Genomic DNA, 26,773 nt, shown 5'->3' with positions numbered 1-26,773 from the left:
TCTGGTGCTTTAATTAATGCCAGCTGGTGAAAGTAGCTAGTGGCTGGCTGCAGGGTGCTGGCCAGCTCTGGGAGAGTGCCAAAACGTCCCAGGAAGGACAGCAGAACTTGCTGCTGTTACCATGACTGAAACATGCTGTCTAGCCTACGTCATGCAGTGATTTTCTGAGCACCCTCTGCTGGGTGAAAAAGTGAGAAAAAAGGGTCCTTTCTACACTATTATTACTAAGACCTCCACTGATGTCCTCATTGGAAGTCATGTGGTGGCTGTGGTTACCTGGTTGCAAACTGGCTGCAAAAATGGGGCAGATTAGCTGGAAGCTGTGAAAATCTGATTTGAACGAATCAGCTGAGAAGGAAACTGTGTTTGCCCTTCTCTGGAAAGGGAAGGTAAATAAATAATATTATAATGACATGCTTTAACTTGTGGTCAGGCAGTTGGGACTAGGTGATGGTTGTAGATCCCTTCCAACTGAAATATCCTATGCCATCCTATCCCGTCTCACTTTGTAGAGCTTCAAAGACAAGGAAAAACCCTTAAAAACTTTTAATTTCAGGGTTGAAGTCATTATTGGCCCCTTGCAGTGTAGGACCGGGAGAAGCTGCCGGAGAGGTGTGAGACCAACCAGCGTCCTGTTTCCCGAGCGTTTGTGCTCAAAGGTGCACCGCTAATTTTAATTATCCCCTTCAGTCACCAGCTTTAGTTCCGCGCTGTGCTGGGCGCTGCCCACGTGGCCTCGGGGAAGGAGGGAGGGGTGTCTTCCCCTTCTGCGCCTGCGCGGCGTGCGCTGGTCACGTGCTTACAAGGCAGCCTATGGGGAGGTGTTTTGCTGCTCGGTGCTCCTGGGGAAAGGAAGTGCCCGCCGGTGTCCGCCGCGGCCGCCGGTCCCTCAGCCCTCCTCCGCCGCCCGGTATGCTCTGAGTTGCCCCGCCCGCCCGCGGCGCGCCCGCCGCCCCTCCGAGGTGAGCGGGGAAGCGCGGTGAGGGCCTCCGTCGTGGAGCGGGGGGACGGGGTTGCCATGGCGACCTGCGCCTGGGCCGGGCCCGGGCCTAGGCCCGTCCCGGGCGCAGGTCGCCATGGCAACCCCGTCCCCCCTGCTTCTAGGCCGCGCCGAGGAAGAACCGTGCGGGTCGGTGATCCGGACAGCCCTGTGGGATCGTCCTGAATGTGGCTTTTTTTTTTTTTTTTTTTTAATAGGATGTATCTTAGGGTTTTTAATTGCAGCTGTTCAAGCCCAGCCCTAAATGTTGTCTCCAAGATTTCCTGCCGGGCGCAGTGGTAGTTGGCTTTGCCAGAGGTGTGCCAGCTGCTGTGCCCCATTCCTCGGGCTGCGCAGCGGTGGGTAGCTATATGGTGAAAACTATCTAAATGGTGAAAATAGTATCTCCCTTTCGGAGACTTGCCGAAGCTGCCTGCTGAAAGCGCTGCTTCTTTCCGTGTCCTGTCAGAGTGACTAGGGCTCACCACCGGGATTGCTGTGTCCAGCCATGAACTATAGCGAGTGTCTTAGACATTTGCTTTTGATTATAGGCATCAAATTACTAACATCTCCCGTGGTAAGCTGTTTAAATCTTCGATTATGTTTACTATGTTGAGTTTGAACTCTGTTAGCCTGCTCTGTATCTGTTGTAGTTTATCCTGTCTTTGTTATGCTACAACACCTCCCAGTATCAGCTCGCCCGTGCTGGGTGACTGGTGAGCTCCTCTGAACCTTGGCCGCTCATGGCAGCTATTCTAACTTGGCTCTTGAGGACTGTGTGAATGTGGCCGAGTGTCTGGCCTTTTACTGATAGATAACAGAGTATTAAATATCTGTAAATACCCCAGACCAAAGGCTTTCCAGATGCATGTTTTTCCATCTCTGTTCTGATAATTCCCAGTATCCTATTTTGACTGATGCTGAGCAGCAAACTAATGTTCTTGGGGAACTCGCTGTGAGAGCCTGGATTTCTTTTTTTTCCTTTGCAATGATTAACACAGATTGGAAGTGTTTGCCTTTCTCCAATCTGTGTTCCTTTTTTACCTACCAATTTACAGACTTTATTTGTCACTTTATTAGTTTTTTGACGTTGTGAGAGCTTTCTACAACTGAACAGCTTTAGATTTTACTGTCCTGGAAATCTGTGCCCTACTCCAAAGGATCATCAATCTATTAATCTCTTCTCCCATCTAGTTTTTATGCATCTGCTGAACAGATTATAGCTGGAATCTCTTTTCACTATGGATTCATCCTAGATTTGCTTCCTTTCTTTTAATCTGCCATAGACTCTGCTTAGTCCAGCATAGTTTTCTCAAAAGCCTTTACAGGGAACGCTTCTGGTAGCTTTTTAGGAGTGCTAGTGCATGTTATTTTTTTTTAAATAAATCAGCTACCTTTATGAATAAGTCTAGCAGATTTCTCAGAAGTGAGGTTCTTTTTAAAAAAGAAAAAAAAAAAAAAAAGCTGTCGGCTCTCTCCCAACACCTTATAATTAGAGTGTTAACTCTTCACGTACAAGATAATATTGGAACAGCCTCACCCCATCAGAAGCAGTCGTACTGGGTACTGCGTGGTACCAGGCTTTTAAAGTAGATGGCTTTAATCTTGCAGGTTAAAAAAGTAGTTCTGTTATGTCATATAAACCAGTGCTTTAATCAATCTTTATATGCAAATACAGTAGTGTCTAAAGCATTGTTCTAATACGTTGGTTTGTTCTTTGAAGTAGCTGCTGCTGTTTCTCTTAGCTGGTTGCTAGATGTATTTAAAACAAGTTGACTTAACAGGCCTGAGCAATTGGTGAGTGGCTGTCCTGTGAATGCCCTCTTAAAACCTCTGGCATTCTTAATTTTCATTTCTTTATCTAAACCAGAGTGGTATCACTGTGTTTTGGTATCTGGGCTGGCCACAGGTGTCATGAAACATTGTGGGAACTGCCAGTGGAATTCAGAAAAATGGTCTCTTGTAGTTGGGAGCTCAAAGAGCCTTTAACATAGTGTGTGTATTTATTTTTTGTTAATGAAGTCTGGTACTTCTTTCATGTCTGTTGTTATTTCTTTCTCAGTAAGGATGATCATTATTTGCATGTGGGTGTGCTTTTTTTTTGTGGAGGTTGTTTTTTTTTGGGGGGGGGGGGGGATTATACATGTAGGTATTGGGGTAGTATAGTCTGATAAGCTGGTCAGTGAGTCAGTGCTGGTATCTTACGCCATCATCAGATGTGAACTGGTCCTGTGACCCAAGAAGCCATCCTGTCTCTTCCTGGTTGTTTTCTGCCTCTCTGCCCCCCTCCCCTGCCACTCCCAGCATAATTTATGGAGTGAGCAGGAGCAGGTGAAACTGTGGTTGCAAAGGCTGACTCTTGATGACAGTACTGTTGTAAATACCTGGGGAATTACAGGTACCAACCTGGGGGCTTCCTTGTGTGTGGTTTGCAGAGTTGATTCAGAAGTCGTCATGGCTCTGCCTTCCTGCTCATCGAGAGCTGCTGGGCTGGAAGCAGCCTTTAGTAATGGACAGGAATTCCCTGCAGTGACTTGATGGCAGCAGCTGCTGTTACTGGTTTGATCCTCTGATGTTAAGATGCTTTTAAAGATACAATTGGGCTAAGCTGTTCAGCAGAGAAAGTTCTGTCTTGCCCGAGCACCTCTTCTACAAACTTGAAAGTTAAATGCTATCTAAAATCATTACTAGAGTGGTATGACTCCTGTCTTCCTGTTTTTTTTTAACCAGTCACAGCGTGTCTGATGGCTTCAGTGCAGGGTGTTGCAAAAAGACTTGGAGCTTCATGTCTCACACTATGTCTCCCCACCCACACTTCCCTCCTCGCAGAAAGGTAGGAATGGGAGCTGCTCAGTTTTCCAGCGTTAGCTTTTAATTAAGTTTTTAATTTCTCCTTTTCAATTTATTACTGTGGATGTAAGAGCAGACGTCTGTGCCAGAATCCATTTTAAATGTTACAATCTTAAAGCAGTAGCAGTGGATTTTTTGAGTCCAACCTGAGTGGCTCACGCTGGAAAACTCCATTGAAAACGGAAAAGGAGCCATGTCGGCTCAAATTTTGAATTCAGGATCCTGGAGAGAAGTGAGTTTGGGGCGCTTGTCTGCCAACTACGCAAGGAATGTTCTTTTCAAGCTTTTTTGCTTTTTTTTTTTTTTTTTTTTTTTTTTGTTAAAAGCACCTTGTTTGCAATAGCCTCTAAAAAGTTACTCGTTAGTGTCTCCTATAAGGATGTAGGTGGAAGGACTGGGTTTTATCGACAGCCGCATGTTGCCGCTCGGTAATGAGGACAGCATCTAGGAAATGGAGGCAGGCTCGAATTCCCCTCTCCCCATGTTTGTACTACACTAGGCTGAATTTCTGACTGCTTTTTTTAAGTCACTACATACATTTTCTGCGTAGTTGTTTATTCGAGTTCGGAAATGGCAGCAGGCCTGCATGTATGATGAGTTGTTTGTGATGGTTTTTTGTTTTTTGGAGGAACAGCTGCCTATTGGAAACTTGCTGTGTTCAGCATTTGCAAGGTATTAGATCTCTTCTCTAGCAAACTTCTTGTACATGTGCCTCTATTGTGATCCTTTGGTTTTAACTCCCCGCAGTGCTGCTGTCACAAAGCAGATTTTCCCTTCCACGTCTTAACGAGAAAAGATTTAACAGCAAAACCCTCTTAGAGATTCTTGTTCGCCATTCCCTGGAGGAATTGCTGTATCTGGGGCAGCAGGAAGCTGTGCCTTTCGCAGTATGCTTTAGAGACACTTTATTCGGGTACCAGCTCCGGTGAAATCTACGGCTTCACTAATGTATCTAGAGCTATAGGGTAAAAGAGCAGCCCAGAAAGCAACTCACATGCAAAACATTAAGATTTCTGCTGCTGGAAGGCTGACAAGTCAAACTTCAAGTGTGCAGAGGATCCGGGATACAAGTATAAAAGGATTTCACTAACAGTAAGTGTTTTCATTTCAAACAAATAACTGCTACTTGCTGCACAGGTAGAACTGCATTTTACCTTCTCATTTCTTTCATATCTGTTTGGGGTCTGTTTCAAATCCTGATCCTTCATGGCAGGAGGCCAAAGCGATAATTACTGTGATTCTGTGGTTTGGCTTTCAGGCTTTTAGTCCTGTGGTGTGCACACCTCAATCTGGGCATAATGGAAAATGAAGTGCAGAGCTGGGGACAAGGTGCAAGCGTGTTTCTTAGTATTATGTTTTCAGAATTTCAGACCTGAGGAAAAATTGGCTGAGCAGCATAGGGCAAACCTTTGGGAGGAGGGCTGAATGCCAGGACGGGTTTTTTCCCAAGTTGTGTGCGACAGTGCTGCCTTCCTGGCTGTCCAGGTCCAATGTGCCCTGGCCAGGCTCTTGTAGATATTCTACACGAGGAGGGTGTAATATCAACTTTACTTGTCTGGTATATTTGGTGTTACGTGGGATTTTGATTTAGTAGGGTGATACTGCAATATACTGAAATCGCAGCATAAGCATAATACAGGAATTGCAGCATACAGTTGAATCCAAATACAAACTTGATGCCCGTTACTGGTCTCTATATGCTCACCGTCATGGTGGTTGGTGCCTGCAGTCATCAGGAAGGAATATGAGGACTGAAGCCAGCTCAGGCCCTTTGCTTTCTTCAAAGTTTACTTTATTAATTGCCCGTTTTTTATACCTTGGGCTGCGCTCAGCCATATGCTCCCCCCATGCTGGTCTGGCTAGCTCAGGAAGACATTATTCTTTGTTAATTGTCTTGGGGCACCTGACAATTCAGTGGTGCAGCTTTCTTTTCTAAACCCAAGGTTACCCTCCAGTCTCCCTGGTGTTGAGATAAGCTCAGCTTTCTTTACGATATGTTCTTCCCCAAGCTCACTGGTTTTTGCACTGCTCCACTACGTGGGTGTGCTGGTTGGGCACACTGCCCTGACGGATTTACTGGAGAAACTCCTGTAAAGAGAAAGATTTACTGGAGAAACTCGCTGACAAACTCCTTTCTCCAGTGATGTCCCGAGAGAAGCTCATTAGTGCTCAGGGTGTGCTTTGGAGGCAAATGGGATCTGCCTAGGAGGGCTGGACTAACAGCATATCTTCAGGATGTGGCAGCCTTGGAGATTGTGCAGGGGGACCTGGGTGAGGAGGGCAGTTTTGTGCACAGGAGGAAGCTGCTACTGAAGGAGTTTAAGTAATGAGGAGCTCAAAGTCTTAAGCTTGTGCATGTCCTTGAGTGAGCAGGGGTTTACAACAGACTCTAAGGCTCAATGCTTGTGCTTCTGGTGGAAATTGCAGAAAAACGTAATGCCTGGATCAGAAGGCATTATGGACTATTGTGAATTAACATAATTTAAAATCAGGGCCTGTTTCCAGCCATATTATTACGTTATCTTCAGACCAAGGCACTAAATCAGTCATTTTGTCCTAGATTTCCCATTAAGTGTCTCACTCGCTCCAAACACCTGCTTCTGCTAATGTAGAGAATGAAGTGATGGCAGTTTTGGGCAGCACTCCTATGGGATGTGATGAATGGTACCGGAACGAAGGTGAAACGATCACTGTTCTGCTCGTGGCTGTGAACTTCAAGCTCTGTCAGTTTGCATAACGTACCAGAAATGAGAAGAAACACATCTTCTGGGGTTTATTTGTTGCTTGTCCTAAATTAATTTGCATAGTATTCCTAGAAGGAGCAGGAGAATGAAATGGGATAAATAGAGTGTAAGATATATCACATTTGTTACAGTATGCTCATATTGCACACGTAGCAGAGGTGGTTGTGTGGTGCAGACAGCACGTTTAACACCCCATCTTTCCAGCTGTGCATTTGGGTGCAAAGTAACTAGTCTGAGCCCAGGCCGGGTGAAGAGATTTGCTCCTCACTGACGTTATGTGGGACTCTGGGCCTGAGCAACCTGATCTAAGTTGGATTAAACCCCAAAGGGTCCACCCAACCTAATTTTTTCTTATTCAGTGACCAGGCTTGAAGTAGTACCTCGGTGGTATCAAGCCAACAAGTATTTAAATATCTTTAAACATTTCCAGCGTAGGGCAACTAAGATGATTAAGGGAGTGGAGCATCTCCCTTATGAGGAAAGACTGAGGGAGCTGGGTCTCTTTAGTTTGGAGAAGAGGAGACTGAGGGGTGATCTTATTAGCGTTTATAAATATATAAAGGGGGAATGTCATGAGGATGGAGCCAGGCTCTTCTCAGTAGCGACCAGTGATAGGACAAGGGGTAATGGATTCAAGCTGGAACACAAGAGGTTCCACTTAAATTTGAGAAGAAACTTCTTCTCAGTGAGGGTGACAGAGCACTGGAACAGGCTGCCCAGGGAGGTTGTGGAGTCTCCTTCTCTGGAGACATTCAAAATTTGCCTGGACGCCTTCCTGTGCAACCTCATCTAGGTGTTCCTGCTCTGACAGGGGGATTGGACTAGATGATCTTTTGAGGTCCCTTCCAATCCCTAGCATACTGTGATACTGTGATTTGGCTCCTATTGCTTTGACAATGTTGCCCAAAGTCCTTGAAGCGCCTCTTTGAGATTCTTAGTAATGAATTAATGATGTTTTCAAGTCCAGTTGCAATTTCATTGTATTAAATAAAAGGAGCTTAGTAACAGGGGTGTCTGTGTGGAACATTCCCTGCGAGACCAGTAACCTAAAAACGCAGTAAGCTTAAAATGAAATGCAGAAGGGAAATCTTTACTGCTTTGCTGGAATTAGACCTTTGGCTGGTTCAGATTGAACGGTTTAATGTAAATTAAATCCCCAGTGCCAGATGGCGCAAGGTAGAGAGACATAGCTGTGAAAACTCCCGCTGGTGCTCTCGAAGTGATACTCCCCAGACAATAGCAGAGTTCGCGTCGGTTTTGAGTACCGTGTTGCTCAGTCACAGCTAATGTGTGCCTGTCCTGCATTTTGAGTAGCTCTTAAAATCCTGTCTGGGCTTTGTCTGATCCTATTTATTTACAAGTGAGAGAGAATGCCAGGTGTCATTAATATTTTTTCCTGGACATCTTGCCTTTTGGGGATCCGAGGACTGTCCACAAGGAAGTTGCAAACAAGGATTTGGTGGTGACACTGGAGCAGCGCCTGTGGTGAGGGTACCAGGTGAAAGGAAGTGAAGCTCAGGCTCGCTGTGTGTGCATGCAGATCTTCCAGGGAGTATCTGCTAGTCTGTGTTTGTGCCGAGCAGATGGTCTGCTCGTGTAAAGTAAAATACAGCTACTGTGCATATGTCCATCGCTGAAGTGCTGGGTAGAAACATGCTGCCGTAGGCAGAGGGACGTGACCTGACAACTGGAGGAAGGGCCAACTCGCCTGCCGCTTTTGCAGAGCGGACTTGTTTAACATTGCTGCAGTTCCTCAGACCTGGCCCATGCATGGTATGTACTTGATAGTTGTTTGGAGGAACTTAATCTTTTCCTTCTGTGGAACAACCTTTTTAGTAATCTAGCAGGAGTGTGCTTGAAGAAAGTGCTTTGAATTCCAGAAGGTGAAAATCTTCACCCCAAGTAAATAAAAGTCTGCACTGTTTCGTGAGGACATGCCTGCGATACTGGGGTGGTTGGCCGTGTACCTTTCGGGACGCTACCTCCTGAACTGTAGGATCGCTTTATAAAAATCCACTAGCCTGCCAGTGCTTGTTTTTCTTTATTCTGTCCTGCAGGTTTGCTTCTTTCTGTTCAGGATGAATTGATTTCAATCAGCAATTAAATTGGAAAGTAAAAGATTTTGATGGACTTCAGTCTGGCTTTGTTTCTGCAAGCAGAGAAGATTCCTTCACATTGGTTTTTGTGTGAACACTAAATATGAACCCAATACACCCCTTACTGGAAGTTATATATGTATGCGATTCTAGTTAGTATTCATTTAGCTTTAGTCTTAGATTACCTTGCTTTTATTCTGCCAGGAAATTCAGTGATATTTATTGCTAGATGGTAAAATTTTTATTTGGGATTTTCATGAGCTTATCTGGATGGAAGTTGAAATCCAAATAAAAATTTATAAAACCAGTGTCTTATGATTGCTCAAATCCAGCTCCTTTTTACAGGATGCATAAGGCAGAAACATCATTAAAACATATCTAATAGTGCTATACAAGGGAAATCTTAATTTGTTGAACCACTTGGCCAGGCTTTTGTAGGTGTGGAAGTCCTCAAGGGATTTTTCAAAAGCATTTGAGCAGCTGCCTGCCAAATTCTCGTAAGCATCAGGCTTTATCTTGCGTTTGAGCACACTGTTGGATTAAGAGTGCTGACTCTGTGCAAGTACCTCAGTTTCTCTAGAAATATGGTATTATGTAGGTTTTCCTCTTTTTTTTTTTTTTTTTTTTTTTTTTTTTTTCATGCAAGGGATCTAAGAGGGAGAGAAAATGTCCTGTGCTTGAGACAAGCCCGAGTTGAGGTTTCTTTGCTGTGTAGCATCTAGTTCAAGTAAAGAAGCTGTCCTTGCACCTTGTAGCTAACCTAAGCTCAAGACCCATTCTTGCACAGTAGGACCTGGAAGTGCTGGTAGTAGAAATATGTCCGTGCCTGTGCTCGGCTCACTGTGCGGAGTGAACGTTGATATTCATGGAGTCCCAACCATCGCTTGGACTGATGCTGGAAGCTAAAGCCTCCTCTGCCTTTTAGACAGAATTGTGAAATACTGTTCTTTAGCTTCTTAAAGCTAGAGCTTATCAATTCCAAAGATTTCTGACATTATTTTTAAATAGTAAGCTTAGGCCTAACAATGTGCTTTAATTTTAAATTACGTGTTAAGTTGGCTTATTTAGTAATGTACTTACTATTTCTTTTGTTCTATGTCCATTGCTGCTAAATATTTGTAATGAGTATTTGACAGGTTCCTCTGCAGCTACCCAATGCACATAAGGCCAAAACGTTTTGCTAGATTTGTTTCAATAGAGCAAGGCAGAAGACTAGTAGAAATGCTCAAAACCTTTATGCTTTTCCTGTAGATTTCTGAAATTAATTTGTTGTGTGCAGTTTTTAGGTAGGAAAGGGAATTAAATGCTCAGTTTCTAGTTCTACCTGCTGCTAATTTCGGTATTTTGGAAAGGGGTGTCCTCAGAGCTTTTCTCACATGTTTAACTGCACGATCCCTTCATAAGCATGAAATGTTGGCTCCTTTTATAATCGTCATAAGTGAGTGTTTCCCATTTTGACAAAATGGTGAGGTCACTGTGTGCTCTGGGTGGGGAGGCAGTGGATGCCGCTTCCCACACCACAGCTATCACATGAACAAAGACTGACACCCGAGGAAAAAAAAACTATTAAATAAGGTAACTTTACTTTGGGTTTTCAAAAATGGCTGTGGACCTCCTTCAGCTAACTGCGGGTGGCTGGAGCCTACGTTTTGCTTCACAGCAACCACCACTTGGTCTCAAAGGTCAGAACTTGGTGTTGTCAGTGCTGCAGTGGTAAGTGAAGCTGTGCTACCTCTAAACACCTAAAGGCCCTTTTAACTTCCATTGAGTCCTAGGGTTGTATTTAACACTGATGCTCGTTTTTTAATTATTTCTTTATGCTTCCAAACATATCTTTTGTCCTCTAAAACAAAGCTGACTCTAAAAGTGATCCCTCGTCACTGTGCTAGCTGAGGCTTTTGTTCAGGGCTCTGGCTCTGCTAATTGCAGCATGCCACAGGCTGTGCAGAGGGCCAGGACCTGGGTCTTGGGTGTTCGCCCAGATATCTGTGGAGAGCCAGAGGCTGTCACCTGGGTACGAAGAGAATTGACTTGCCTGGGATTTCTTCTCTCTTGGTCATAGCAGCCACTGACTACAGCTCCTCTGGCAGCAGCAACACCTGGCCAGGGAGGAAGGTCCACAGGTCAGCTCTTCTAAAACCTTGTGGCAGGACACAGTGCCAGGCGGGTGTCCTAAATAATCTTTTAAATATGCAGGAACATCAGATTAGGTCACATAAAGCAAAGCGGATGGAGCGAGTCCCTGCAAACACAACTGGTGCTGGGAAATGGCTATCTCAATTTGAGTGGAGGGGAATTATCCTGTTCAACAAAACAGTCATGGATTATTTTGTTTAAGGCTGGCTTCAGCTACAGGATAATGCGTAATGCTTGCCTAGCTCTTTGAGAATATAGTGTTAAATAAACATGAACTAATCCTCGCAAGAATGCATCCTGTGCTGGCTCTGCCTCTCCTGCAGCAGCTGCTGGCTAGGTCTGCTCCTAGGCCCCTGCCTTTCCTACTCATTAGCAAAAACACTGCTCTGTCATGGTTGTTTCATTTATCTCTAATTTATTAATGCTGAGATTATTGACTGAGAAGGGGTATTGCCTTACAGGAACATTGAAACTGCTCAAGAATAATAAAATGTATGAGCAAGAGCACTGCTGTTGCAAACCTGAGTGCTGCTTAATGCCCACTAACGAAGCGATGTAGCGCGGCTTGGATCTTCGCCATGGCCAAAGCAGCTCTGGCTGTACGTGCCTGCTTGCTCCTCCCTCCTCTGCTCCCCCCGCCCCCCCCCCCCCCCCCCCCCCCCGGAAAGCCTGTCTTATGCTACCCGAGCTTTTGCCAAGCAGTCCTGGCCTAGAAACAATTGTTTTGCCCTTGCTTCGTGATGTCGTGGTGGGTCACTGCTCTGAAATGGCTCAGCAGAGGGTCCAGCACGGTTGGGAGGAGCGCGTGGGTGGGAGGGTGGGACTGGGGCCCACACTGCTGTGCATCAGCTACCTCAACCAGCAGCGGTGTGGATCACATCAACCACAGCAAGCGAACGTGCCCTTCCTTCAGGTCTCTGCAGAGTAAAGCTGAGGCATGTTAAAAGGTCACCAGGGGCTGGTGGTGGAGAGTGTGCTCACTGCTGTGACAAGTACAGATGCGAAGTCTAGCCTTAGAGGGCTTGCGCCAGTTCTAGGAGTGTAAAATCAATGTTTAAAGCAGCAAGGAGTACTGGTTTTATGGGTTTTCTAGGTGCCTAAGTTGTTTTGAAACTAGCATGTGGACTGATTGTGAAAGCTGTAGGCGGCTCGGTAAATATGCAGCCGCAGTCCTAGAACAGGCTGTGAAATAGCTGTTATTCTTTTTAAGGACTTCTTTGGAGAAGAACAAGCGATCCATACCAATATACAGATCCCCTCAGATGCCCTTCTCAGGGAAATATGTAGGACAGTCACTCGGAGGGAAGATGTATCTGGGAACGATCCCTTGCTTGAGGAAACCCACCCCATTTCATCTTTTTCAAGACCTGTAGGAGAATGTCCTTGGACCTCTGCTGTATTAAAGCATTTTGCCATTCTTTCTGCCTCCATGAGAGAAGGGCCGGCAAAGGTTTCTCTAGATAGTAGTGGACCTTGGTTGTATCCTTTCTCCTGTTGATATATTGGCTGTTTGATGTGTTCCGGGTTACACACAATCCAGCGGTAGAGTTCCTCCTTTCTCCTTGAGAGATCTGAGCCGATGCAGTGTAGGGGCTTTATGCTACTGTCTGGGAGGCTGGAGGGGTGGGAGCTCACGCTGCTCCAGACTAGTGCAAAGGAGTCATACAAAGTGTGTTGCAGGGAGAGTGCTGAAGTCAAGGGTGAGCATTCTTCTTGTTAGCAGTGCTAATTCCCTCTCTTTCAGCGCTGATATTGAATTCCAAGGACCGTGGCATCTGGGGTTTCTCTGAATATCATCACGTTGTGCTAACTGGGAGTTGCTCTGTGTTCATCGAGGGGAACCGCAGAAAAAAAGCTGGCTTATATACCTTAAAAGAGAAATTTGGGGACAGAATGTGGATTTTATGGTTTAACCTGTTGTGTTTTTTTTTCTAAGGGGTACAGTGGAAAGGGGTGGTTCAAAATTTTTAGGAAAGCCATCGGCTCATAGTTGTGTGCTGTCAAAACACATCAAACTGGGATCGTTGCAGTGCCTGCTCCTTTAGTGCATCTTTGCCAGTTACAGAATGTATTACGGAAGTGATGTGAGTTTTGCGTTGAAACTGTGCAAATGGCATATCCAGTTCAGTGGGGTATGTGTTTAAATCTGTTCCTTCTCGAGTCTCTGACCTTCAAAGCAAGAGCACGGGAGAGCTGAGCGTCCCTTTCAACAGGAGGGGGTACACAAGTGCTGTTGTGTGCAGCTTTTCCTTATAACTCAGCATTTCAAAACCAAGATTTGAGCCTCTTAAAATTGGGAAAAGAAAGAAACTTAAAAAAACAACCCAGACAACTTTTTAAATGAAGGGTGTTTTTTTCTTTGCATCCTGGTCTGGTTCTTTGACTTGGAACTAGGAGGGCTGGAGTGAGAGAGACAAAGCTGTGGATGGAGAACTGCAGGTGGCCCGTGAAAGGGAACCGAGTCCCGCGGCTGCCTTGTTTGCTGTGTGTTCAGTGTCTCGCAGAGGCCTTTGTCCTGCCTAAAGCCTGTTCTCAAGATCTGTTTTTCATTCATGCGTCTGCACTACAAATGCTTTTACAGCCCCTTTAGTTATTGCTTGCTTCTTTCCCTCTGGTACCTTGTTAAAAAAGGCTGAAGACACTGGAGCCAGTGTCCTGTACATGGTTAGCAGGATTATAGTAGTGCTGTGGTGAAATAAAAGGGTTTATTTGGATTTCTGTATTTGAATGCTCTCTGCTGGACTGGAAAGCCAGCCCTCATGGAGTTGTAGCACGTAGGAATGCGAGGAAGTGAAACTAAATCTCATTTCACCAGCATGTTAAAAAAAAATCAACATTTTAAAGAATTTGAATCCTCTGCGAGATGACAGGATTGTGTAAGAGGAATTTATAAATGTTCGTCTGGCAGTGCTTCCTTTTTAAGCTGTGTGTTCAGTTTTGTTTTAACAAAATGTTGGTCCTGCATAGGCATTTGAAGAGCTCCATGCATCATAAGGTACACTTGGCACATTGTTGGCTTATTTAATACAGCATCCTGAGCTCTTTTTGGAAGTGGTTGGTGCCACATGATCCTTCACGCACAGCATCACTGGACTGTACTCGCAGGGAGCGGTGTGTGTATAGATACAGGGCTGGTGGGGTGGATCAAGCTGAGAAGTGAGCTGTGCTTATCCTGTGGACAACAGGGCTTCGAGTTGCTTCTCAGGTTAACGTTGCCATGTTTTGCTTCATCTCACTTGAAGACTCGTTCTGCTAGGAAGAACAACTTTATTGATACTGAGAACCTCCTGCTGCCTTTGCACAGACGCCTGACTGAAGCTGAGAGTCAGATTCTGTGCTTCATCATTCTTAATGTGTTTTCTTTTCTTGCAGGCGTGAATGACAGAGGAGGTGCCTCCGACTGCACTTACAGACGTAAACCTGCGTCTTCTCTGCCACGATGACATAGACACAGTGAAACAGCTCTGTGGTGACTGGTTCCCAATAGAGTACGTTACTGGTTTGGGGTGTGAGATGGCGGGGATCTAGAAACAAATGGTGTGAATCTGCACTGGTCCGGTGCAGAGCTTACACCAAAGGCTCTGCAGCCATCTGGACTGTTGCTTAGACAGCAGCAGATTCTGAATCTTTTATGCACTGTGGTGGTGTTCCTTTTAATGGCCTTTTGCTGCCTGTCCTGCAGGGTTCTAAAGTCATCAGAAAGTTCCTGTATGCAGATTTTGGTAGAAAAATGGGCTTTGTAATCAAGCGGGTGGATCAGCTTCTTGGGAAAGACTGTGTATGAGATGAGGAAAGGAACACACCTCCAGGAAAAAGGATAGCATCCCCATGCTCATGAAAAGAATGTTGTGTTCTGGAGCGTGTGCTCAGAAAGCACGCTCAGAGCTGAACCAAACTGACACAGAGCAACTGTTCCTAAGGGACTGTCCCTCTGAACATCCCAGGGAGAGACTGGACAGTGCTTCCTGTGTACTCAGGATCACTGTTGCTCCCAAAGCTCTGGCAAAGACCTGGCTTAAAGCTGATCTCAGTCTGTCCCAGGTCAGTTCCTGGTAAATGCTTGTGTCTGCACAAGCATAGGAATAAGGAGCTTTTCTGGGGGACAGTGATAGCTTTCTGGCTTAAAGCATCCAGGAAAACTGCAGCTGTAGACTTCAAGGATTTTTTTTTCTTTAGCTTTGTTGAGAAGGTTTATAGAGGATTTTAGCAGATTATAATTAAGATTTCATAAAATGTAACAAACCAGGAAAAGCATTCATAATATTTTGAATTTGTAGATTTCTTTTAAACACAAGGCATGCTGAACTCTCACTTTGAAATAAATTAGTGTATGATAGTTTCCCTTTAGTAGCTGCAGAAGGGGGAGGAGAGCTGGAGGCTGCTGATATGATTTTTTTTTTTTTTTTTGTAGTGATATGCAGTATTTTTTTCACATGTATATCAAATTAATGAGATCCTTACACTCTTAGATGAGGGCAGATGGATCTTGCATTTAAAAATAACTTGCTAAAGATGGAAGTGAGAGCTCTGGGCAATGAATGTAAAATGAAAATGTAGTTGTCTTAGCAAGGCAGGAGGCCATTATGTGAGCAGCCTGCATTGCTGCTTGGATGTAATTGAAAGAAACCATGCTACCAAATGGGGTACAGCAGCTGTTTGATGTTCATTGGTACCATACAACAGTTAAGATTGGAAAGGTGAATAACTTCTTAACCCAGATTTCATGGAATAAGCTAAATTAGTAGCATAGAAGGAGCTTCAGATTGACATATGGCTGAGCTACTTGTCTGTATGTCTTTGTGGAAGACAGCCCTCTCAGTAGTACAGCTTCCCTCCCTTAGTCTTGTGTAAAATACATTGGCCTGCAGTTCCAGTGACTGGCATTTAAAGATGCTGCTGCCTATTTCAGTTGAGCAGTATCTTGGCTCTGTGTCCCCAAACGTTCCTGTTTTTTCTTCCTTCCCAGGTACCCTGACTCATGGTACCGAGATATCACTTCCAACAAGAAGTTCTTTTCCCTCGCAGCCACATATAGAGGCTCCATCGTGGGAATGATAGTGGCAGAGATCAAGAGCAGGACAAAGGTGCATAAAGAGGTATGCTACTAAACTGTGCTTCAATATGAAATAGTCCACCTCTTGCCATGGTTAACTGCAATGGAGCTTGTTTGGGGTATTTTTCCCCCCCCTCCGTCCAGACACTTATAAGAGTGATCCTGAGTTAATTTAAGAAACCAAAAGCATGCCAATTTCCAGCTAATGGAGCATGGGTGGTGGAATGTGTCTAAACACATGGGCTGCTGAGCAGCCTGGTACCACAAAGTCTCTTCCTGCTGGGACTAAGCAGCTGTGGCCCAATGGGCATCTTTCTGCCTGATGTGCTGTGCAGAATCATCAGATCATGCAGCCATAATCCAAAAGTGGCTGTGTAGCAGGCCATTTAACTGCTGCCTGGCTGTTTTCAGTGTGCCTGGTCATCGCCGATGACTGAGGTATGCACAGCTGTGGGAGAACAAAGGGTGGAACTTCCTTAGCTGTACTGGACAAGTCATTCTTGTGACTTCCTGCAGAAGCTCCTTCATTTACACAGTCACTGTCTTGAACACAAAGCGGAGGTAAGCAATCTGCAGAAAGCTTGGGCTTCGGGGATACTGGAGCTTGGAGGCCAGGAGATACAACAAGTACAGCAGAGAGGTGAAGAAAAGATGTTCACTGAAGACAGTATGGGAAAAGACCACTGGGTTAGTGTAGGGAAAACAGCGTAGGCAAGTGGATTAGAGACTGGTGTCGTCAGCAGGATTTTGGGTTCTTTGATCATGGGCTGCTTTTCAGGACACCAGGCCTTCTGGCAACAGACGGCAAAAGTCTGTCTCAGAGGGGGAAAAGGGTTTTAGGGCAGGAGTTGGCGGGGCTCATTGACAGGGCTTTAAACTAGGTTCGAAGGGGGATGGGGATAGATCCAAGGTTGCTAGCAAAAAGCCTGAAAGTGGGGTGCTGGCACTAGACTTGGAAAAGACAGGGGGCATAACCAGGCTCCTTAGGAAGATGTCTGGGGATGGCAGAACTTCAGCTCCCTCCAGTAAAAAGGAGAAAGGACCAATAGCCCAGCTGAAGTGCTTATACACTAATGCACGTAGCATGGGCAACAAACAGGAGGAGCTGGAAGCCATTGTACACCAGGGTAATTACGATGTAGTTGCCATCACAGAAACATGGTGGGATGACTTGCATAGCTATAGTGCTGCCATGGATGGCTATAGACTCTTCAGGAAGGATAGGCAAGCGAGGAGAGGCGGGGGGGTGGCCCTGTATGTCAGGGAGTGTTATGAATGTCTTGAACTAAATGATGGTGATAATGGGATTGAGTGTTTATGGGTAAGGATCAGGGGGAGGGCTAACAAGGCAGATATTGCAGTAGGAGTCTGTTATAGACCGCCCAACCAGGATGAGGAGGCAGATGAAATATTCTATAAGCGGCTGGGAGAAGTCTCAAGATCGCGAGCTCTAGTCCTCATGGGAGACTTCAATTTGCTGGACATCTGCTGGGAATACAATACAGCAGGGAGGGAACAGTCTAGAAAGTCCCTGGAAGGTACTGGGGTTAACTTCTTAACACAACTAGTGAAAGAGCCAACTAGGGAAGGTGCCCTGCTGGATCTGTTGTTTGTAAACAGGGAAGGTCTTGTGGGGGATGTGATGGTCGGAGGCCGTCTTGGCAACAGTGACCACGAAATGATAGAGTTCTCAATTCTGGGAGAAGCAAGGAAGGGGGTCAGCAGAACTGCCACCTTGGACTTCCAGAAAGCGGACTTTGGGCTCTTCAGGAGCCTGGTTGACAAAGTCCCCTGGGAGGCAGTCCTCCAGGGCAAAGGAGCTCAGGAAGCCTGGATGTCTTTCAAGACGGAAGTCCTAAAGGCGCAGGAGCAGGCTGTCCCCGTGTGCCGGAAGACAAGCCGTCAGGGAAAAGGACCGGCCTGGCTAAGCAGGGAGCTAGTGTTGCAGCTTAGGGAAAAAAAGAGGATATACGGCCTTTGGAAGGAAGGGCAGGCCGCTCAGGAGGACTACAAAGAGGTAGTGAAGCAATGTAGGGAAAAAATCAGAAGGGCCAAAGCTCAGCTAGAACTAAACCTGGCTTCTGTTGTCAAGGACAACAAAAAAGTTTCTATAAATATATTAGCAATTAAAAGAGGACCAAGGATAATATCTGTCCTCTAGTAGATGGGGCCGGTAACGTAGTAACCAAGGATGAGGAAAAGGCTGAGGTACTTAATGCCGTCTTTGCCTCAGCCTTCAGCAGTAGGACCAGTTGTTCCTTGAGTTCCCCCATCCCTGAGCTAGAATACAGGGATGGGGAGCAGAATGAAGCCCCTGTAATCCAAAGGGAAATGGTGAGGGACCTGCTTCAGCACCTGGAGGTGCACAAATCTATGGGGCTGGATGGGATCCATCCAAGGGTACTGAAGGAGCTGGCGGAAGTGCTCACCAGGCCACTCTGCATCATTTATGAACAGTCCTGGATAACTGGGGACATCCCAGCTGACTGGAGGTTGGCAAATGTGACACCCATCCATAAGAAGGGCCGGAAGGAGGATCCAGGGAACTACAGGCCAGTCAGTCTGACATCGGTGCCTGGGAAGGTCATGGAGCAGATCATCCTCAGTGCCATCACATGGCACATGCAAGAGAACAGGGTGATCAGGCCCAGTCAGCATGGGTTTGTGAAAGGCAGGTCATGCCTGTCAAATCTGATCTCCTTCTATGACAAGGTGACCCACTTGGTGGACGAGGGAAAAGCTGTGGATGTTATCTACCTGGATTTTTGCAAGGCTTTTGACACCGTTTCCCATAGCATTCTCCTGGAGAACCCGGCTGCTCATGGCCTGGACAGGTGTACTCTTTGCTGGGTAAAAAACTGGCTGGATGGCCGTACCCAGAGAGTGGTGGTAAATGGAGTTAAATCCAGTTGGTGTCCAGTCACAAGTGGTGTCTCCCAGGGATCGGTGCTGAGGCCTGTTCTCTTTAATATCTTTATCAATGATCTGGATGAGGGGATCAAATGCACCCTCAGTAAGTTCGCAGACGGCACTAAACTAGGGGGGCGTGTTGATCTGCTTGAGGGTAGATTGGCTCTGCAGAGGGATCTGGACAGGCTGGACAGATGGGCTGAGGCCAATGGTATGAGGTTCAACAAGGCCAAGTGTCGGGTCCTGCACTTGGGTCACAACAACCCCATGCAGCGCTACAGACTGGGGGCGGAGTGGCTCGAAAGCTGCCTGGCAGAAAAGGACCTGGGGGTGTTGGTGGACAGCTGGCTGAGTATAAGCCAGCAGTGTGCCCAGGCAGCCAAGAAGGCCAACACCATCCTGGCCTGCATCAGGAATAGTGTGGTGAGCCGGACTAGGGAAGTAATCATCCCCCTGTACTCGGCACTGGTAAGGCCTCACCTCGAGTACTGTGTTCAGTTTTGGGCCCCTCACTACAAGAAGGACATTGAGGTGTTGGAATGTGTCCAGAGAAGGGCTACAAAGCTGGTGAAGGTTCTGGAGGACAAACCTTATGAGGAACGACTGAGGGATCTGGGGTTGTTTAGCCTGGAGAAGAGGAGGCTGAGGGGAGACCTTATCACCCTCTACAACTACCTGAAAGGAGGTTTTAGAGAGATGGGAGCTGACCTCTTCTCCCTGGTGACAAGTGATAGGACAAGAGGAAACAGGTTCAAGTTATGTCAGGGCAGGTTTAGATTGGATATTAGGAAGCATTTTTTCACTGAAAGGGTTATTAAACATTGGAATAGGCTGCCCAGAGAGGTGGTGGATTCACCATCCCTGGAGGTGTTTAAGAAAAGGGTAGATGAGGTGCTTAGGGACATGGTTTAGAAGTGGTGGTGTTTTTATCAGGGTAGGTTAACGGTTGGACTTGATGATCTTAAAGGTCCCTTCCAACCTCACTAATTCTATGATTAAAAAAATAAAAAAGCAGGGGCAATGCAGAGAGTAAGTAGCTTCTAAAAGGCTATCAGTGTTATGATTAAACAATAATCTTAACATTCATAGGAACTGGGAGCATTGGGTGGCATGGGTGTCTTCACTTTAGGTACCTGGCTTCACCTCAAAGCTAGTTAAAGCCAGAAACTGGATCTTGAGCAACTCTACCAAAAGGCTCTTGTTCCAGCCAAGCTGAAAGCCAGGGTCTTATTCAGACACCACTCCAGGCAATTGGGCCTGTAGAACGTGCTCCTTGTCCTCTACAGCAGTACAGAGATCTCCAGCTGACACAAAGCTCAGATGGAGCATGCAGGCAATAAAGTCTATTGCTGGATTGATCTAGACACTGATGTGTAACTCTGTCTAGAACTGGTACTTTAAATCCTTCCTGGTAAAAAATGCAAATATATTCTGTCCCTAAGCCCATAAATAATGTATATGGTAAGGAAACATCATGATTTGTGTTCTGCATCTGGGAAGATGATACGAAAGTAGGAATAACCCCTGAGGGATCATGCTTGGTTTTTTTCCTCCCCGCCTCCTTTTCAGAAGCTTCAGGTGAGACAGTTCAGTGAAGTTCCCTGCTATAGCCTTGTTTTTAGATGTTTCAGTATGGGATTCTTGCCTTCTACTGTGCCTCCCCAGGCATCCTACTAAATAACTTGTCATGTCTCTACTCAGGATGGAGACATCCTAGCTTCCAATTTTCCTGTGGACACTCAAGTTGCTTACATCCTAAGTCTGGGAGTGGTGAAAGAGTTCAGAAAACACGGAATAGGTAAGATGCTGCTAAGTTACAACTGTGCTGCTGTCGCTTGCCACATGTGGCTAGTGGGCATGACTGAAGGAGCTGCACCATTTCACTGCAATAACCTTTTGAGACAAGCTTGTACCAGCCGTTGGGAAGGTGATGCACTCACATCCCCTTCTTGGTGTTAATGCAAGTGTGCTGAGATGTTTCTAGTGGTGTAGGCACAACACAATGAGCAAATGTTTCTGAAGAGCGTGGGGCTTTGTCCATCTTGTTTCCAGGGGACAGCTGAGTACACCAAAAACTTGAACTCCTGCTGCTGAGACTGACTGAAAGTGCTAGGACTTCACCCTGAAGCAGGCTTTGAAGCCTGTCTGGTGCGGTTGAAAGGGCTTCTGATCCACCCTGGCTTCTGGTTTTCTTTCATGGGTATCAGAAACGTGGTCCCTGGGGCAGAAAATGTAGCTGCTTTTAACCTTTCAACTTCAACAGATAGAACAGAAGTTTAGAAAAAGACAAAGAGAACTGGGAAAGAGTGTAGCTTGGACCTGATTAAATCTGTCAAATGCATGTAGAAGTCAGCTCTCAATGCCTGCTACAACACACAGCATTTTTGCAGCCATTTGAAAATACTGCAGACAGAAGGGCTTATCTCTTTTTAGAGCAGGATGTATTTTGTCATCAAATAAAGTGCCCTTCTGGTACAATTTCAAGCATGATCTATATTTTTGATCTGCAAAAGGAAATAGGCCAGGTTTGGCAGCATGATCCAGTGTTGCACATCTGGAGTCTCTTCAGTGGATATAGGTGTAACTTACCGTCTTCAAGTCCCCCCTTCTCCCCCAGTCATGTTTAGAAAGGTACAGACTGATATGATACATAAAGAAATGATCAGAAGAGCCCTCAGTGGTAGCTCTCTATTTAAAACTTGCATTGAAATGCTACTGAAGGTAAATTGTCTGTACAAAGAAGAAAACACTAGCACAGAATAATACTCAGAGAAGGTGGTAAAAGGATCTTCTGTTCCTTAAAACTGTGGTGGTTTTGACTCTCCTTCCAGTTTTCAAATCCTAATATTCTTTTTCCAGCTCCACCTTGCTGGAATTTTCTCCTTTCAGAATCAGTGTTTCCTGTATCCATTACATCTAGACAGCGTGTTGCCATGCTCTCTCAAAACCTCTGTATTTGTACCTATAGCAAAACAACCTAAAGAAGCTGCTGCCTGCTGCTGCTTTTTCTGAGACCTTTCTCTTGAGAGATTTTCTACTTGTGTTTGAAGCTGAAGTCTTTCATGCAGGAGGCTTTTCACCCCAGGCATACTGTTAAACACTAAAGGGCTGATTTTTCTCTGGCAGACATTGAAAGGCTTTGGTTTCTAGTTCTCTGCTATTCTTAAACCAGAGAGCAGTTGGATTTCTGTGAAACAGAAGAGTGGAATATCTCATGACAAAACTAAACTGCTCTGCTGTTGATGTCTGTTGGTGTCTTTTTGTGCTTGGCTCATATAAATTCCCACTAAGTATCAACTGACTGCAAAGTTAGTGCTGCTGACTTCCGCTCTGAAATCCCGTGGGTCCTGCGCAAATTCTTACGTGCTCTGGGAATTGTGAAACAGCAGCATAAATCTTATCTGTGTGTTTGTATTAGCTAAGCTATTTCTTTAGCCTGTTGTTACCACACCTGATGGAAGAAGTTCCCCTGCAGGTTCTGCTGGGTCCTTCATGCTGTGTTGAGGTGGTTTGGATGAACCTTCAGATCTCGTCTCTTGGGGCTGGAGTATCCTCTATGCCCTTCTCTGGCTTCTCCTGCTGACTAGTGGCTGCAGAAAATCCAGGTTGAATGAGACTTGGCTCTCCTCCTTAGAAGGGATCTTAAAATCCTACCAGTTCTTAGATTTTAATTCAAGTTCAGCAGACACAATGGAGTAACCTGTTTGTGAAGTCCTGTTTTGACACTCTGCTGTTTTAAATGGCTTTAAAATAGATAAATATGATGGAACTGATACCATTGAAAATGACTCACTAACGTTCCCTAAGCTGAGAGCTGCTTGGCCTGGGATGGGCATTATTGGCAGATTCCCATGTCTGGCTCATCTTTGTGGTTATTGAATCAGAAGTCTGTGTCTTCATAATATCTGTTTTGTGAAGCCATGCTCATATGTGAGATGAAATTCATATTAAAACCATGTAATGTGGTCCTGTTAAATTCCTCAGGAGGGTCTGGGAGAACTGGGTGGGATCTGGGGTCTTCAAGCATGTACAGCAATTGCTGCTTAAACTCTGGATGCAGGAGATCTCAGCTGGCACCTACAGACCCTTCTGCTGTCCCTAAAAAGGCAGCTGCACTGTGTGATTCTGCTGTTCCTTCCTTCAACAGGTTCACTCTTGCTTGAAAGTTTAAAAGACCATATATCGACGACTGCCCAAGATCACTGCAAAGCCATCTACCTGCATGTCCTCACCACTAACAACACAGCAATAAACTTCTATGAAAACAGAGACTTTAAACAGCACCACTATCTTCCCTATTACTATTCCATCAGAGGGGTCCTCAAAGATGGCTTTACCTACGTCCTGTACATCAATGGCGGACATCCACCCTGGACAATCTTATATCCTTTACCTTCAGTCTGATTAGCAGTGGAACGCAATAAGCAGACACCACACTATGCTGTGGGTTAAAATTGGCAATCTAGCAAAGTGTGACTTGGCTAGACTGATGCCTGCTCAGATGCGAGTTTAATCTGAAGCTGGAAGGAAGGCAATGTTGGAGGAATTTGACAGTGACCCCAAGTCCCCCGGACTCCTCTGTGCCACAGTTCAGGGAGGTGGTGTAGGATGGTACATGGAATTTGAAGTTGGAGCGAGTTTGATGCCAGTGATGGCTAATGCTGGTGTTAAGCCAGAGTGCTGGGTGTGCTCTGGTTTGTGTGGTGCAGGATTTGTCCAGTAGCATGGCAGAAAAGCCCTTGGTCTTGTTTCCTGTGGCCTAGGATCCCCTGGGACCCTCACCTGGCCTGGATCTCAGCATGCTGCTCTCAAACTGACTTTGGGAGTTTATTTCAGGCTGTTGGATCATGGAGGAGAAACCTGATCTTTCCTGGGTGTAGCTACTCAGTCCCAACCTCTCCAGGCAGGTGGATGGATTGCCATCCCCACAGAAACTTGCTGTGGAGTGCAAAGGCAACTAGCGGCAGCTTAGAGGAGGGATTTCCGGCACAAGTTGGAGCCAGTGTTCCCAAATTGCCTTCTTTTATGGTGCAAAGCAGAGCTGCTTTTGATAGAAAGGAGCAGGCAATTAATACAAGGAGCAGATCTGTCTGTCTAACAGAGCAAAGCAGCTTTCACTGTCATGGGGTCTCTTCAGGGAGTGCTAGTCCACAGAGTATTTTAAGTTATTTCTTAAGTTACAGTTTAAATGTCGCTGTCCTTAACTGATGGCCACTGACTACCTACAGCACATTGGATCAACGTTAGCCAGTCTGAGCCCGTGTTCAATTCCCCAGAGGATATATCGACAAGCCCAGAGCCTTCTCTGCAGCCTTCTGCCCTGGTCTGGCATTTCTGCCAAGAGCGGCATTGAATATAGCCGGACGATGTGACTGCATCAGAAGATGTACAAAAAATAAAGGTAGGTACCTGGGGGGAATCTCCCTTCTCTGCCTGAGGCCGGCAGGGATGTAGTGGCGATGTCCCACGGCCGCTATCCTGGGGCAGCTGAGAGTGTCCTTGAGCGAGGGCCACCGAAGCTGCAGCTCTGCTGCTGGGTGAGCTGCCGTGTAAGGTGTCTGGGACATTGCTGTGCTTTGGTCTCCAGCTGGTGACCAAACCCCTGTTGGTTTCATTTGAAGGGAATTTGAACTCTGATCTTGTTTACTTGAGCTCAGAGTGTGACAGCAGATGGAACCTGCCCCTGCTGTCTCTCTCCTTTTCCCAGCTCTGTTAGACCACCTTGCAAAACACAGAGTGACTGAGTCCTCGCTCTTTCCCCAGCTCTGTGTCCCAGCACAGTAACTGACAGCCTGTTTGCTGCCAGTTGCATTGCAGGTCTCTGACAAAGTCTTCAGGACATTGGCTCCCCAGTATGCAAGAGGAAACACATAACGCCTGGTTTCCCAGAGACAGCTGTCCTCTTCTTTCCGTAGGATTGTTCTTCCTTTCATCTCCTGAACCATCCGACTCTGCACTGATTCCAGTGATGATGGCTCTTGGTCAGTGACCCAGCCTCTGGACGGGATTCCTTGTTCCACAGGTTGACCGAGATTTGGCAGACTTCACACTTGACGGGCTGCAGCCCTGACTTACCCCCGTGGCCTGGAGCCCGTGAGCGCTGCCTGGGCAGGCCTGGCTGTCGTGTGAGGCATCTGGCTGTGCCGTAGCTGAGGGCCCTTTGTGTCACCAGTCTGTGTGCATGTTGCACTGTCCCCACCACTTCCTTTGCCTCTGGTTTGCTCCTATTCCTATACGTGATGTAGAGGGGTTCAGGTGCTGCTTCCACACCGTGGCTACTGAAAGCAGCGTGAATGAGGTTAATTTATCTGCACTGACCAACCATGTAAATGAGCTGTAAGCGCCCTGGCAGGCCACTGCTGGCAGAGTGTACAGTTGTGCCCTTGTTGCAGGGGAAGGTGGTGGTGAGGATCATTTCTGGGTCCTGCCAAGTCAGCTGCTGGTGCTTCCTGCAGGTAAACTTCCAGGGAGGGTAACCCTTACATGAGAAACTACCCAGCCCCCCCCCCCCCCAGCCCTCTGGAGTGACTTAAAAGAAGCATTTAATTCAGGATGCGTCAAGTAGAAGGCAGGGAATGAAATTGCTATTTCATAGTGAAATATATATATTATACTGTATAGATCTTTCTGCCTCTGTCCAAGTTGGAACGTAGCAGGGGAGGAGAGCTGGGGGTGTAGAGCCACTGCTGCAGCTAGAGCCCTGCGGAGTCCGGCGCTGAGTGCTTCTCCTCCCCTGCATGCACCCTCCCGTGGCACTGGGGCTGGACTCTTGCAGGATCTTTAGAGATAAGCTCAGTGCACAGATCACAACAGCTTTTCCTTGTTGAAGAAAAGCTCTCCCAGCTGCTCACTGGTGTGCTTCAGGCCATGGTGTGGGCATCACCATGGGGCTGTGCTGGCAGACAGCCTCTCTGCGGCTGTCCAGGAGACTCCTGTCCTGGCTGTGGGACCCCTGTGGCTGTGCTAGCCTGGGGCTGTGTCTCAGCTCACTGGCAGCTGTCCAGCCTGTGTGGAGGGTCCTGATGTTCCCATGTGCCACAGCCAGGCCAGACACCCTTCCTGTGCCTCGGAGCAAGGTTGGGCGAACACTATGCTTTTAAGGTGTGAGTCTCTGCAGCCCACCCAGCCTGGGCACTTGTCAGAGGTGCAGGTATCCCTGTAAATCCCCCTTCCCTGGTCGTGGCTCTTCCCCTGCTCAGCAACATGTTCCTCATTCCCTTCTCATTTTGAAACTGAGACTTGAGCAAAGGAGGTCTAAGCTGCAGCTGGCGCATCACCTGTATGCGCAGGCAGTGGTGGCTCTGGCAGCAGGTGCGGGCAGGGCATGGGGGTGAGACATCATACAGGCCAGGCTTAGACTCGGAAAAGAAAGCGTGTTAAGATCTTGCAGCACAGATGACCATACAAAGTCATTTTGGTGTGTGTAAGCCCCTGAGGTGGGAGTTAGTTAATAGAAGGGTACAGGAGGCGCGCGTGCTGTGTGTGGTACCGTGCTCCTTCCTGAGAAGGGTGGCTGGGACTAGTTCCCCGCTCTGCCCACAGCTGCTGCGGGTCTGGCACTGTGGTGCTGCCGCTCAGCTCAGAGGTGGCTTTGGCACAGAAAGCCTCAGTGAGCACAGCTTCCCTCGTGGCCCTGCAGCCCGGACTGCAGGAAGCAGATTGCTGCAGCCCCAGGAGCCGGCACATTCTGTGTTTTGGAGCAGCAGGCTGTTCTGCTGGGAGATGCTTGTCCCTCTTTGGGGGTTTGAATAGGTCTAGCTCAAGGACTATTCAACACAGGGGGAAAATACAGTGTCTCCATGAGGACAGTGGAGCTCAGAGCTGTTGGAGAGTCCATCCTTGGAGACTGTCAAGCCCCAAGAAGCCAGGGCTGACCTTGGAGCAGGCCTTGTCCTGGGGCTGTTGGAGCAGAGCACTCCAGAGGCTCCTTCCAACCTATGCATCTCGGGTTCCCCTTCAGGTTAGAAGCGCAGGTGGCGTGGCACAGTCAGCTGTGCTGGGCACA

The 26,773-nt window shown here is 46.7% G+C and overlaps 1 protein-coding gene across 1 annotated transcript; it reads left to right on the top strand.

The window, feature by feature from the left end:
• Positions 1-851: 851 nt before the first annotated feature.
• NAA60 (N-alpha-acetyltransferase 60, NatF catalytic subunit) lies at positions 852-24,164 on the top strand. Its single transcript, XM_082490394.1, has 6 exons — positions 852-962; positions 14,178-14,293; positions 15,772-15,901; positions 20,470-20,566; positions 22,916-23,166; positions 23,997-24,164. Exons 2-6 carry the CDS (start codon positions 14,184-14,186, stop codon positions 24,138-24,140), a joined length of 732 nt encoding a protein of 243 aa, XP_082346520.1. The 5' UTR covers positions 852-962; positions 14,178-14,183; the 3' UTR covers positions 24,141-24,164.
• Positions 24,165-26,773: the final 2,609 nt, after the last annotated feature.

Source organism: Vanellus vanellus (genome assembly GCF_965231255.1).
Source record: "Vanellus vanellus genome assembly, chromosome: 14".
Lineage (NCBI taxonomy): Eukaryota > Metazoa > Chordata > Aves > Charadriiformes > Charadriidae > Vanellus > Vanellus vanellus.
This window is presented reverse-complemented; position numbering and strand designations above follow the sequence as displayed.

Bases quoted from the DNA above. Each gene is read 5' to 3' on its own strand.
- NAA60 (XM_082490394.1), top strand. From the start codon at position 14,184: ATGACAGAGGAGGTGCCTCCGACTGCACTTACAGACGTAAACCTGCGT. The intron at 20,567-22,915 runs GTAAGATGCTGC...TTCCTTCAACAG, and splicing joins GTTCAGAAAACACGGAATAG to GTTCACTCTTGCTTGAAAGT. The intron at 23,167-23,996 runs GTCTGATTAGCA...GACTACCTACAG, and splicing joins TCTTATATCCTTTACCTTCA to CACATTGGATCAACGTTAGC.